The sequence below is a fragment of the Meriones unguiculatus genome, chromosome 1 (assembly GCF_030254825.1).
Source record: "Meriones unguiculatus strain TT.TT164.6M chromosome 1, Bangor_MerUng_6.1, whole genome shotgun sequence".
Taxonomy (NCBI): Eukaryota; Metazoa; Chordata; class Mammalia; order Rodentia; family Muridae; genus Meriones; species Meriones unguiculatus.
Window position 1 is genome coordinate 189079142 of NC_083349.1, and position 14396 is coordinate 189093537.

General features: G+C 39.2%; 1 protein-coding gene across 1 annotated transcript in view; it reads right to left on the bottom strand.

Annotated features, from left to right (window-relative positions):
• The window catches only part of Cul5 (cullin 5), a 52528-nt gene that overhangs the window by 20487 nt on the left and 17645 nt on the right, over positions 1-14396 (bottom strand). Inside the window, exons 4-8 of the mRNA XM_021638666.2 lie at positions 10362-10538; positions 8753-8894; positions 7291-7436; positions 7128-7208; positions 103-196 (exon numbers count right to left, since the gene is read on the bottom strand). Coding sequence (XP_021494341.1) covers positions 103-196; positions 7128-7208; positions 7291-7436; positions 8753-8894; positions 10362-10538 — 640 coding nt within the window. The remainder of the gene's footprint in view (positions 1-102; positions 197-7127; positions 7209-7290; positions 7437-8752; positions 8895-10361; positions 10539-14396) is intronic.

The window sequence follows — 14396 nt, forward strand, 5'->3', positions numbered from 1 at the left end:
TGTACCGCCATCTACAAGAATGACCCAATAACAATTAATCAGGTGATCTGCTTAAGATCTTCTCTTAAAAAGGTTATGTCTTTATGTGAGATTTTTACCTACTTTCGGTTTCATTTCGCTTGATCATGCCTTGGCATTCTGCTAAAATAGTCTCCTTAAATGAGGTCACCAGCGCATTTACACAGCATTCCATGAGCTGAAACACAGCAAAAACAGTAATGGCTCGTAGAAGTCCTTCAGCACACTAATGAAGCAAATCATGCCATTCAACAGGAAAAAAGTAAGCACAATGAAAACAGACCTTATTTTTTTACAGAGTTGTAATTGCTGTATGTATGAATGAATGAATTATACCACACTACTTACCAAAGTAAAGGAAAAAACTGCAGAACTTAACTTCTCTTTAAAATTTAGTTCTCAATAGAAGGGAGAAAGAAAATTAAAAACATACAAAAACCAAAACAAAGCAAACTTCGGCTAACTTCTCTTACCTGGTGAAAGCTGTACTAGAATCCTAATTCTACTTATAATCCAGTATGACCATGAATGCGTTCTGTAAACCACTGTCTGTGCCTAGAGTAAGTGGGCACCTAGTGCTCACAAGCAACACAGGTAGGAACTGTTCTGGAGGAGGAGACCATCTAACTAAGAGGCGGGGAAACTAAACTAAGGATCTGCTCAAAATGACTCCTAAATTCCCCTCTGGCCAGGAGACATGGTTCAGCAGTGGAAGGAATCTGTTACTCTTGCCGAAGGCCAGAACCCACACAGGGGCTACAGAAATCTGTAACTCTAATTCCAGTGTATGTGGCACCCTCTTCTGGGCACCCTGGGCACTGGACACGTACAGTGCACACACATACATACCTCTCCTCTACCCCACACCTGGTCTCCCTGGTGATGGCACTCTGGAATCCCAAGGCCTTTCTCAAGCTAGGCAAGCTTGACCACTGAGCTATAGACTTAACACTTTTTCCTCATTTCTTTATTTCTGAGACATGGTCTCATTATATATTATTTGGCTGGCCTGGAACTAGCAGAGACCCACATGCTTCCACCTTTCAAGTAATGGGATCAAAAGTATGTGCTACCATACCCAGCCATGGAAACTTAAATTGGATTTTAAAAAGTAAGTAGTCCTAGAATGGACTAAGCCTTCTGGGTATACTAAATTAGACAAAGTAAAGAGAGGAAATAGAAAAAGTTATAAAAGTGGGATAAAAGCGGATTCTGAATGAAAATCTATAGTTTATGGATTTAGCACAGAAGTAAGAGATGATAACCCAGGGAAGTTTTAAACAGAGTATAAGACCAGTGAGATGTTCCTTTCAAGTGGCCATTAGAGATCAGTGTAATGGTGACTGCACAGGATACGGGGTGGTAGAAAGACTGTGAAAGAAGCTGTCGAAATACATCAAGGGAAATGAAAACGTCCTGGGTTATACAAGACCAGATTTTTAAAAAATCTTAAAGGAGCAAACAATTCATACACAGTTCCTGCTCTATCACTGCCAAGAACTTATTTACTCCCCATGTAAGGATCAACAAAGTAATATGTGATGTGTGTGATCCTAGCATTCAAGATGCTGAGGCAGGAGAACACTGAGTTTTAGCCTACCTTCAGTTATATAGAGAGACCCTGTCACAATCAAATAAAGGTTGTGAGCATAGAAGCAAAATACAGAAATGCTAATATGTCTCTTCTGAAAAACCTAAACAGGTCATTAGCTATATTAAACAGTGAAGGCAGTATTACATGTGTCTTAAAAATTTTTCTGTCAAAAATTTTCCTTGGAATAGAAATAATATGGATAATCACTGAATATGCCAAGCACTGAGGCTTCAAGAGGAGAATCTTGTATTCCAGGCAACTGAGGCAAGATAGCTGAAACTATTCTTTTTTTTTTTTTAAATGAGTAAAATATAAACCATTTTTCCTCCTTCTTAAAATGTTTATGTATTTCCTAATAAGAGCATCTTTGGTAAGTCTCTCTCAAATATGCCAATGACTATCTCATTTCTAGCATTCTAAGATAACACACACATGGTTAACAACTTCTTGCCCAATATGGTGGGAAGTTCTGCCCCAACTGCTGAGTGGTATCATTCTACCACTGGACCTGAGTATGCTCACTCAGTGTCTTCTCCTTTCAACACTAACCAATTTTATGTTATACATATGAGTTTTGCCTGTGTGTATATATGTTTACTGCATGCATGGCTGGTGCCATCACAGGCCAGAAGAGGGCACCAGATCCCCTGGAACTAGAGGTACAGATGGTTGTGAACTGGGGACCAAACCTGGGTTCTCAGCTCTATACTGCTGAACCTTCACTCCAGACCCATACTCAACACTGACCCACACCAGTGAAACCAGACTAAAACCAGGTAAGTTTAATCATACAGAACTGATGGAGAAACTCACTCTAAATAGGCTTATGCCCCATTCACTTAATGTTTTCTATTCTGATAAATTTGCACATAAACATGCTGTTACTAGCAATCCAGAAATTTCAGATTCTAAAAATCTGGCCTGTTACGTCTCAAAATGTTGTAAAGGCTATACCTTTTTTTTTTTTTTTTTAAATGTCATAGAACAGTAAATCCAGATATGGTGACAAAAACCTTAAAATCCCAAAAGTTAAGAAGCTGAGGTAGGTCAATTCTGTAAGTTCAGGCCAGCCAATAGTAAAGACCCCATCTCCAAAACCAAGAAAGTCTTAGAACAGTGAAAAACAACAACAAACCAAAATAAAACAACAAAAACAACAGACTATCACACAATATATTGTAACAATAAGCATTATTCCATAAACCTTTTGTTGCAGATATGTACAAATAAACTATAAACACACACACATATATAAACATATATACTAAGATACATACATACATACATACATAGAACTTCTTATGGGTTACAAGGAGAATTAAAAGGGGAGGTCAAATTGAATAAAGACAACTGCACAGAATTTAGTAACTGCCTCAATGACAGGAACCAGGTTGCTGACCTAAGCACAGAGATCTACCAGGCTCTGCTTCCGGAATCAGAGTGATACTTCTGAAAATTTGGCATAAACTTATAAAACAAAGATAAATATAAATAATAAATATGCCCAGCTTCATCCATTATTTACTTTTTAAAACAGATTTTATTTTATGTTTAAGAATTTTGCCTGGTGCACATATGTGTACCAAAGAGTGGCATTAGACCCTGTGGAACTGAAGTCAGAGAGTGGTGAGCTGCTGTGTGGGTGCTCGTAGCAAAATCTGCAACCCTGTTAGAGCGGTAAATGCTATTACCTGCTGAGCTGCCTTTCCAGCGACTTATTTAACCTTTCTTTTATTTCATGTGTATAGGTGTTCTGACTGCAGGTTTTTGGCAGGAGACAGAAAGAGAGTGTTGGTGTTGGGATTCCCTGGAACTAATGTTACTTGCAGTTGTGAGTCCCCATCTGGGTGCTGAGAATCAAACCCAGGCACTCTGGAAGAGCAGCCAGTGATCTTAACTATTGAGCCATCTCTCTAGCCACTGCTGGTAACTTTTTGTTTTGTTTTTTTAGATAGGATTTCTCTGTGTAGCCTTGGCTGACTCAAGATTCCCTTTGTAGACCAGGCTGGCCTTGAACTCACAGCAATCTGCCTGCCTCTGCCTCCCTGAGTGCTGGGATTAAAGGCGTTCACCATTACGCCTGGCTTACTGTCAACTTTTAAATCCACATAAAATCTTTTAAAATTTATTACACTGGAAAATTGAAAGATATTAAAAACCAATAAAACTTAAGTCTGTACAGAGGAATCATAATAAGAACTATAACAATCCAAAAGTCAGTTTAGAATTATACAGTAATTTGTAAATGGGTTATACCCTTTCTTTGCAGTCTTATTTCCAGGAGATTCCATCTCAAGATAGTACAAAGTATAAGAAAGGATATATTTGTAGAATATTTAAATTTTTTTATTTTAAAAAACCATTATTAGCACACATAAGCAGCATTAACTGGACTTGGAGTTATCAACAACCATAAAAAAAAAAGGAGCTGGGTGTATTGGCACACACCTGTTATCCCAGCACTTGGAAGGCAGAGGCAGGTGAATCTCTATGAGTTCCAGGCCAGTCTGGTGTACAGAGCGAGTTACAAGACAGCAAGAGCTACACAGAGAAATCCTGACTGGGAAAAACAAAACAAAACAGAACCTATAAACAATGAAAAGATGGTTCTAAATAGAAAACTGACTAGATATATTACAGAACTTATAATGTTACAGCAGTGTTGAGTCAATATGTACACACAATATCATAAACTTCTTTATAAAATGCCAGAGTACAGGAAAGAAGAGAGTAGGGAGGGAAGGAAAGAGGAAAAGAAGCAAATGAGTACAATAATGGCGATGCTATTGTTGTATGCCATCATTTCTCAATTAATCAATCTGAGGACCAGGACCCTTCCCGGTCAGGGGCAGAGCGTTTGTCTGGCATGCATGAGGGTATGGATTTGGTTGTCAACACAACCAGAAAAAAGAAACAAACTAGAACATGTGTGGGAGAGGTTATGGGTACTACTGAGCCTGGTGACTGAATTTGATCCCTGGAACCTTTCTGAAAGAGAGAACCAATCCCTGCAAGCTATCCTATGATCTCCACATGCATGCTCTGACACATGTACTCCTACACATACACACATGTAAAATAAATAGGCATTAAAGTCATTTATAAAATCATTTTTATCATGCAGAAAAAAGAGATTGCTAGATTTCTTCTCTTGGTTCAAATGAGTCTCATCATATACCAAGAAAGTCCTTTCCCTGAGAAGAGACCATTTTCATATTTCTTCACCAACACTGACCAAAGCACTACATACACGGTTGATCCTAAATATATACTTGCTATATGAAAACATGTTGAATAAAAAGGACAGCGATAAACCATCTCTCTCTCTCCTTGGATTCCTTTCCATCTCCATTTGCTAGCTTTTACAAAGAAAACCTTTTTGTCAAATGCCATTACCTCCTTCCTGTACTTGTTTCCCTGCGATGAGCAATCTATCCCCATGGTCTACAAGGTGAAACACTTAGCAATGTACCTAACGCTTTCACTCTGCTACACCAGGACTAGAAACACTTCAAAGGTAGGGCTGCCACAGGCACAGCCAGCACTTAAGAAGCCGTGTGTGAGAAACATTCCCAGATCTGTGGAGGTGGAGGATGAGACAAAAGGGCTAAGTGATACAGGAGCTTCTTCTTTTAGTGGGATTCAATTAGTTCTACTCCACTGAAATTTAATACAGACAACAAAACAGGTCTTCCTCTTGTTAGTTACATCAATTTGTAAATAATAGTTTATTCTGCCCCAACTATAAATAAGAGTTGAACTAAAAGTTATTTAAGTTTTCTCTATTTATATTTTGAAATTAGATTCTTATTTGGAGACGGGCAGCACAAATGTGAAGGTCAGAGGATAATATGCAGGAGTTGGCTCTGTCTTTCTACCATGTGGGTCCTGAGGACTTAACTTAAGTCAGTAGGCTTGGCAGTGAGCACACCCTACCTGCTGAGCCACCTGCCAGCTCAGGGTTCTGTTTTAACACTACCATTCAAGTCCCTCAACCAAACAAGGGCATCTGTATTCATGAGTTAGTTCATTCTCTCTATGAAATTGCCTTCTCTTGGCTTCTCTGGCTTGGTTAAGATCTTTCCCACCACTGTAACTAGTGACAGCTGCTCCACTTCTAAAACTATCTACCCAAGTACAACTCCATATCACCATCACCATTGTTTTGTGTGGAGATTTTGGGTGATAGGGATCAAACCCAGGACTAAACTTTAACCCGAGGTTAAAGTATAGTTAATAATTTACAAATTACAACATATTCACCTATTCAGTTTTTAATTTGTGTGTGTGTTTGTGTGGAATACACGTGTGAAATCCGAGGGCGACTTTCAGAAGTTGTTACCATCTCTACCTTGTTGAGGTGGTCTCTCTAGTCCTTCTTGTTTCTGTGTCTGTATGGTACTCTCCAGGCTAGCCAGCTCTGAAGCTTTCTAGCAATTCTCCTGCCTCTGTCTCCCATCTCTGCCTTAGGAGTGGTGGGATTACAAATGAGTGCCACTGAATCTGGCATTTTATATGGACTTTGGATTTGAACCCAAGTCACGGGGCTTTCATTTTTAACTAATAATAAGTCATTTTCCTGGCACTTTTGTGTTTTTAAAATGTTTTCTACTTGGTTGCTCTGTAACAGCACAATTCACTTGCACAGCAAGCACAGTCCCCACTGAGCCATTTCCCTAGGCCACAGGGTATACTTCTGATCATGGCATACCTGTTTAAAAATATACAACAGTCCTATCTTCTGAATAGGCCCAAGCCTGGCTACAAATTTCTATGAAAAATTTCTATAAATAACCACTAAATTAGCCCTCAACTTTTTGTCTTTTGTTTGCCAATATCAACATTACTTTAATGGATTAAAACCATATATACTACGAATCATGAATAAGCGGTCTTCTTCAAGGAAAAAAACAAGTCAAAGATTCTACTTAGTGTGATATTTAAACAAAGAATAAAACTAGCATGACTATCAATCAAGGTAACAGAACTCAAAAAAAGGTAATGAGTAAAATCCCACTGATCAGCTCTTTTAAATATATACATATATATATATAGAACATGTTTTTAGTACAAATACAGCATACTTAATGAGAATGACTAAAGCTTACATGCTGTACATTACACACAGTAAAGTCTAGAAAGCTCAGAATAATATGCCTTCGCAGATGTGCTTTCCTCTCTGGAGAAGATTATTATAACCAGTTACCTATGCTAGTTAAGGTCATTACAAAGACAGGTGTGGGAGGCTGGAGAGATGCCTCCGCAGCTAGGAGCACTGTCTGCTCTCCCAGAGGACTCAGCAGCCACTTGCTGATGCACAACCACCTGTGACCCCAGCTCCAGGGCCCGAGGCCCTCTTCTCATCTCCACAGGCACCAGACACACAGTGCACCTGTGTACACGCAGGCAAACCACGTAGGAAAGAGAGCAACAGAAGAAGCGCTGTCAGTGGTGTGTTTGCCACCTGTGCCGCGCGCTCCAGACTGTCCCAGAAAGCACACAGCCACACTCTTACCGCTTCGACTGAGTTGCACTCTCTTCTTGTTTCTAAGTAACGGACGGCCCTTTTTTCTTCTTCTTTTAGTTTAGCATCTGCCTGTCCAGAAGCAAAATAGCAATCATTTTAAGACTATCAGCAGACCAGTTGAAACTAAGAACTGCACTGAATTCTGACTTACATATTTCATGTAATTCTGCACACCATTCTGCTGTAAATACGAGGGTGCCTGTGTTCTATAAAATCTCTCTGTTGAGTCCAAATATGCCTTCTCAAAATTATCCCTATAGATCTGAAGCTTGTCCTCAGGATTAGAACAAAGGTTAACTGAAAGACAGAAAATAAAGTTACGTTAGCTCTATTTGAATATTTTGAGAATGACAGAGGAATAACATACTGGGGTACGGTTATGAGTCTAGAAAAGTTCCACAGGTCATAGCACAAAGCAGTAAACTAACATACTACATACTATAGTATTATAGCCATAGAGAATATCTTATCTAAAAGAAAAGAGACTGCCTTCTAAACTGATGGTTTTAACTGAATCTTCAGGAATAAACAAGAATTGCATGGTCAGGATAAGAAGATCAATACCCAAAAGCACAAACGCTCCAGTGCACTGACAATCTGCCTAACAGAACACGAGGGAAGAACAGCTGTGGAGGGCCTCACCCCTGAGTTTAGCGTGGATAACACTGAAAGGGTAAGAAGCTGAGCACTGTGTGATGGCTCACAGGGAAAGGCACTTGCTGTCAAGCCTTACGGCTTGAACTCAATCCCTGAGAGCCACCCAGTGGAAAGAGTAACTCCTGCAAGTTGTTCTCTGACCTACACACACACAGAGAACAGCACAGCATGGAACACACATGTCTGTACACAAATAAATAAAAACAAAATAAAATGGGAAAATGGGGCTAAGGATATAGTTCATAGCAGTTTAGGCCCTAGGTTTAATTTTCAGTACTAGAAAAAAATTTACTGAAATATCATTTCAAAAGTCTAGATGTAAAATTTAAAGAGGTCTAGACCAGTGGCAGGTAAATTAAAAAGCACAATTTCAAAGATAATACTGAAGAAAATCAAAAGACTTAACAAAAATAGGATAAAAACATTTTTAAATGACTAAAAGTTCATTAATTCAACAAATATATTTACTGAGGATGACTTTGTGTTACATATACTAATAAGACTCTTAAGCAAAATATTATGCCAGGGAGGCACAATTACTCTGCATCACTAAATGTGAGGGCTCATTTTAGTCTGAAAATTAGGAAAGGTAAAATGAGGGATGAGGATGAGTTTAAAAGGAGAAAAGGAATTTGACTGAAAAGGACAAATGACATCATTGTTACAAGTTAAGAAGGCAGAAGAACATCTGAAAACATTAACACCGAATAAAGTTACCTTTTATGAGCTACAGGTTGCAATTTATAGTTCGCTAGTGTAGGACACCAGAAAGCTTTAACCAAGAAGTTACTAATGAAGAAATATGAAAAATGAATTTAACTTTAGCAGGTTTCTTTGACACAGAGTCAATGCCAATAAAAAAGTCTATGGTACAAAAAGCAGATATGTGTCTCACAAAACTGTAATATCCTAAGATTTCCAGGAGGGAAATGTGACTACAAAAGTTGAGAACATACCATAGGACTCTCGAACTCCTATGACCAGCTGAGAATCAAAAGCTTCCCCTAATCTCTCAGCGTGCACCAGCTTCATTGCACTATCCTGGAGTCTGTTTTTTATATTTGAAAAAATTGACTCATTCCACGTATCAAGCATGAGCTGGGAAAGTAAGAAAATACAGCATCATTTTCAAGTATTAACATGTCAAGTATCATACACAAAAGTTTCAGGACAAATGGTAGAAAAGGAAATCCTATTGCTAGATCTGCATTGCTGAGGATTTTAGAAGTCACATCTTTAGCATAACAGTAAAGACATGACAACACACATCCTTAATCTGAGCACTCAGACGCAGAGGGAGGAGGATCTGAGTTAGAGGCCAGACTGGTCTACAGGGTGAGTTCCAGGACAGCCAGGCTACACAGAGAAACCCTGTCTCAAAAATCTAAAAAACAAAAAAAACTAATGCTTCACAATAGAATCTGGATCCCAGTCCTGCTGTTTATTTCCTTCCCCATGAGAAAAATATTAACAGCCCAAATGTCCAGTGTTTGTTAGAAAAATTAAATATGGTAATACGGAAAACTATGTATTTATAATGTTCACATTCATGTTTGTGCTAATGGTCTTATTAAAAATATGTGTACATCTATCTACTAGCTGGCTACCAAAACTACAGAAATAAAGTATACACACTGGTAAACAGACTGATGTTCCATGTAACATTGTCAGACACTTATTAGTAATGGTAAGAGCAGCAATAAAGGTTAACAATTCTGTAACTCTCACCATGTACATGTGACTACACTGTGTATCTTCCACAGGCAATTAACATGACACTCACAGTCCTCTTTATGTGACAGCTGGGTCCTAGCAGGCAGCACTAACATGCCTACATAAATCCAATAAATATGGTCCCAGAATCAATGCTTATTCTAATCAGTAAGCCTCTGATGTTGGTCTGTTAACATAACTATCACAGCAAATAGTATGTGAAGTTCAAATGGCAGTTTTTCTTTTTCAACGCTCCATTAAGGCTCAGTAGTAGTGCTTATGTAGCATGTCTGTCCTCCTGTATAAGCTCTGGTTCCATTCAGTTCTCATTGGTAGGAATGTAGTTGGTAAATGAGTATGGAAATATAAAAAAATAATTTAGAGTTGAAAGTCCTTGGGACACATAGGGCTAGCCTTTGTCGACTCAAGTATAGGTAGTTGCCAGGCACAGGCTTTAAACATGCACTATTTAAAAATAAGCACAGTGCATACCAAGCTTAAACCAGCACAAAGAAACTATAAAGATGACAGCTTGTTAGCCACAATTAAACAGAAAGTTAGAAGACAATCTAAGGAAAGAATTTTTCAAAAAGAAAATGCATGATTAATTCACAGGAAAATAAAGTACAAAGAAATAACACAAAGCAAGATACTGAAGATAAAACTAGGAAAAGCTAAAAAAGAAAAAGGAAAAACTGAGGAGGTAATGTTTAAAAAAAAAACACATAGTTAAGAGCACACAAAAAAATAAAGGAAAGCTGAAGCTAAAATTTATGAAAGAAAGTTTCATACACACAAACAAATCCTAGTATCCACAAAGACTCTACTTGTGAAGTAGCAAAACCTACTTACCTTTCGAACAATACTATCTTCCATATTTGATTTTTTATTGCTGCTTTGTTTACCCAATAAGGTAACCTCTAGCTGACAAAAAGGTTTTGGTAAAATATCACATTGTGTGAAGAACTTTCTCCATTCAACAATATATGCCTTTAGCAACGCTGTATCATCTTGATGGCTCAGTACACGCTGAAAAACAAGATGGTATTGACTTGAAATAAACTTCATATGCTTCGAAAAAGGATTATGTAGTCAAGCAATAATTTTAAAATACATGATTTATATTTATAAACTATTAATATTATAAACTATTACATTTAAGGGAACCTAAACACATGTCCTGAACATTTTGTACATAAATGTCCACAGCCATGTTATCTGAAACAGTCAAAAGTAGTACATGTAAACTGGCAGTACCGAAGCAGGCCTTTAATACCAGCACTTGGGAGGTACAATCTCTGGGTTCAAGGACAGCCTGGTCTACTAATCAAGTTCCAGGACAGCCAGGGCTAAAGAGATAAATCCTGTGTTGAAAAACAAAAACAAAGTAACAACAAAAGAAAATGTTAAGAGCCATTCTCTGACAAAGGATAAACAGTATGTGGTACAGCTACACAACAGACCTCTGCTGAGAAGAGAGCACAGGTGAGTCCCGAAAATATTATCCCAAGTCAGACCACTCTCAAAAAGGTCACAGTTCATGAAATGCCAAGAACAGATGAATTCAGAGGTAAAAAATTCATGTTTAATGGTGAACAGGATTTGAGAGGAGAGGTAATAGAGAATGACTGCCTATTAACAGTACAGTTTCTTCAGAGGGTGACAAAAATATTCTGGAATTAGTGGCTGATGTTACGTGAATAAACTAAACTTCTCTGCAACATAAACTTTAAGTGAGGTACTTTGTTTATATAACTTTTTGTTTTTCCCTTCTCATTCCTCTTTTGAGGCAGGATCCGACTATGCATCCCTGGCTGGCCTGGAACTCACTGTAGAGCAGGCTGACTTCTAACACAAAGATGGGCCTGCCTCTGCCTCTGAGCACTGGGATTAAAGGTGTGGGCTACCACAATCAGTTAAGATGGTAAAATTTTATGACATGTAAATTATTTCTCTTTGCAGGGCTGGAAGTGGTGCTGAGGTCATCCCTAGGGCCTAACATGATAGTCAATATACTTCAATTGTTTCTAAAGTGGTCATTTATTTCCCCACTACTGATACTGTGCTCTTCTTGTGGCCAGCTTTAACCAAACAGAATGTTGCTGCTGCAATGTGAGATTTACAAGCCTCGACCTGAAGAAATGTTGTAGGCCCCACAATCACCTTCTGGGCTGTTTGACTTGAGAATGCTGGAATCATGTGGTGGAAGAGAAAACTGGACTGAGTAACAGGTATCTAATTACGCTCACTTGGACCTCCTGACCCTTGCAGAACCCGTGGCTGTTGGAGGTACCCTGCTGGCTGAGGTTGCAGTTCCTGCCTCAGCGGGCTCCCCTTCTCGCTTCCTCACTTCATCTGGAGAGTGCTTTGCAACACAGACTCCCACATGATATGTGGCCTCTGACACAGCTCCCTGCACTTATCTATATGTTACTCAAGCACTGACATTCTACTCTTATGATAGAAGCATGCTATATAATGCAAATCAAGCATCCTTGAAATGCCCAGTTTCAACCAATTATGTTTACCTATTCCTGGAGCCCCTCACACACTCCCCTAGGTGCATATATTCTTTGTTCTCTGGAAGTTGAATTAGCCATCAGCTGTTTCCAGGGTGTGTGATCCCTGCATGGTTCTCACTGGCCATTCCAGGCAGGTTTTTCTCCCTCCTAACTCCGCTGGCTGCTGGGAGGCAGACCCCAGGCAGGAGGAGAAGGACACATGACCAACTAATAATTCATTAAAACGCTGGGTGAGACTAGTTGAAGCCAGCGCACATTCCTCACTACACAGCTGTGAACAAGTAAGCTAGTTATGTTACATTAGTGGGAGAGCTCAGAGGCAGAGTGCTTGCCTGAGTGTGTGTGAGGCTATGAATGGAAAAATACGTAAGTAAAATTAAATGGCTAGGCACTCCTTAAAATAAAATCAGGCTAGCAAACGGCTCACTGGGTAAAGGCACTTGCTGTAAACCCGACAACCTGAAGCAAACATGGCAGAAAAAGAGAACTGACTCCCAGAGGTGTCCTCTAACTGCCAGAGCACACCATGGCACATATATGCATGTGTACAAGAAGACAATTAAATAAACTGTAAAAAAGAAGTTTAAAGAAAAAATCCTTTTCCTAATAAATTTCTCAAGCCCTATCTATCTTTTTTTCTTTTTTTGGCTTCCTCTTTGCTTTTTGAGACCTATATGTAAAACATGTTAATATCTGATTCTTTTTAAGATTTATTTTATTATGTATACAGTGCTCTGCCTACAGGCCAGAAGAGGGCACCAGATCTCATTATAGATGGTTGTGAGCCACTATGTAGCTGCTGGGAATTGAACTCAGGAACTTTGGAAGAGTAGCCAGTGCTCTTAACCTGAGCCATCTCTCCAGACCCAGTATCTGATTCTTAGAGCCTATTTCCAGAAATTAAAGTGTAAACTTTGTTAATTTGAAATAAACTTTTACTTGTTTTTATCCAAAATCATCAGCAAATAAACTAATGTTTTCTAGGGCACAAATTATATTGTGGTACTTAAACATTTAATTTTTTTTAAACATCTAATTTTCCAATTAAGGCTTTAAAACAGGGTTTCTCTGACTACCTCTAGCTGTCCAGGAACTCACTCTGCAGACCAGGCTGGAGGCTAACTCAGAGATGCCCCTGGCTCTGCCTCCCGAGTGCTGGTGTTAAAGGTGTGCACCACTCCCTACCACCCTCAACTCCCGGCAAATAGTTTTCATTAAGGTAATTTCTTATGAAACTATCATTTAAAAGTTCCACCATTGCCAGGTGATGGTAAAGCACACCTTTAATCCCAGCATTTGGAGGCAGAAGCAGCTGGGTCTCTGTTAGTTCAAGTTTGAGGCCAACCTGGTCTACAGAGTTCCAGGACAGTCAAGGATACACAGTGAAACCATATCGCCAAAAAAAAAAAAAAAAAAAAAACAGACAGACACATATACACACACAGCTGACACAGCTGGTGGGGGAGGGGGGAGGGAGAGAGAGAGCGCGCTGGGGAATAAGAAGTTCTAGCATTCTAGTTTTCACATTCCACTTTACATGAAGAAAAGTAATATGCTCTTCAGTTGCTTCTCAAAATGTTAAGGGATGCACTTGTTAGTGATGTCACAGTTACTTAGAAACAACCCCTTATCTTTTTGCATTCCTTTTTTCCCCAAAAAAAGATGATGTTAATTAAGAACTTAACCAAACTAATACTGGCATAATTAATCAGTTAACCAAATACTTGTAAAGTTAATAAAGTGTAAGATTTGTCTTCATCTTAGCAATACTAAAAACTTAAGCAGAATAACAAAACCTGAGTGCTGACTTTAGCCCAGTAGCAACAACTCAAAGCACAACTCCGGATTTCACAGTCAGAGAAGTATCTGGACCTGAGGGGAATTAACTCCCACCTGAGAAGCTCTCGGTCCTGAGGAAAGGAAACCTGCCCATGAAGGTTCTAGCACTGCAATACTCCACAGTCTGCCTTTGGGAAGCATCTACTCTACTGAGAGCCCCCCAACTCTGGAGCTCACAGCACCTGGGTGTGTGCTCGCCTCAAGTTCCAGCACTGCGGCCACAGACAGCTGCCACCATGCGCAGTCTACATGGTGCTGAAACTTGAACTCAGGCCCTTTTACACGCTAGTCAAGCAGTGGACCAATTGAACTCCACGTCCAGCCCTCTTACAGTCTTTTAATTGAGAATAATAATGTTCTGTTGACAGAACTATAGGAAAGCTAATGACAATCACTTCATTCAAAAATATAAGAGATTCGTCAAAAGTTACTGTGAAGGCACGCTATCCGAGTTCCACCCTGCAGCCCATACAAGGACGAGAGAACCATTTCAAAGTCGTCCTGATCTCCACAGGGACGCTATGGC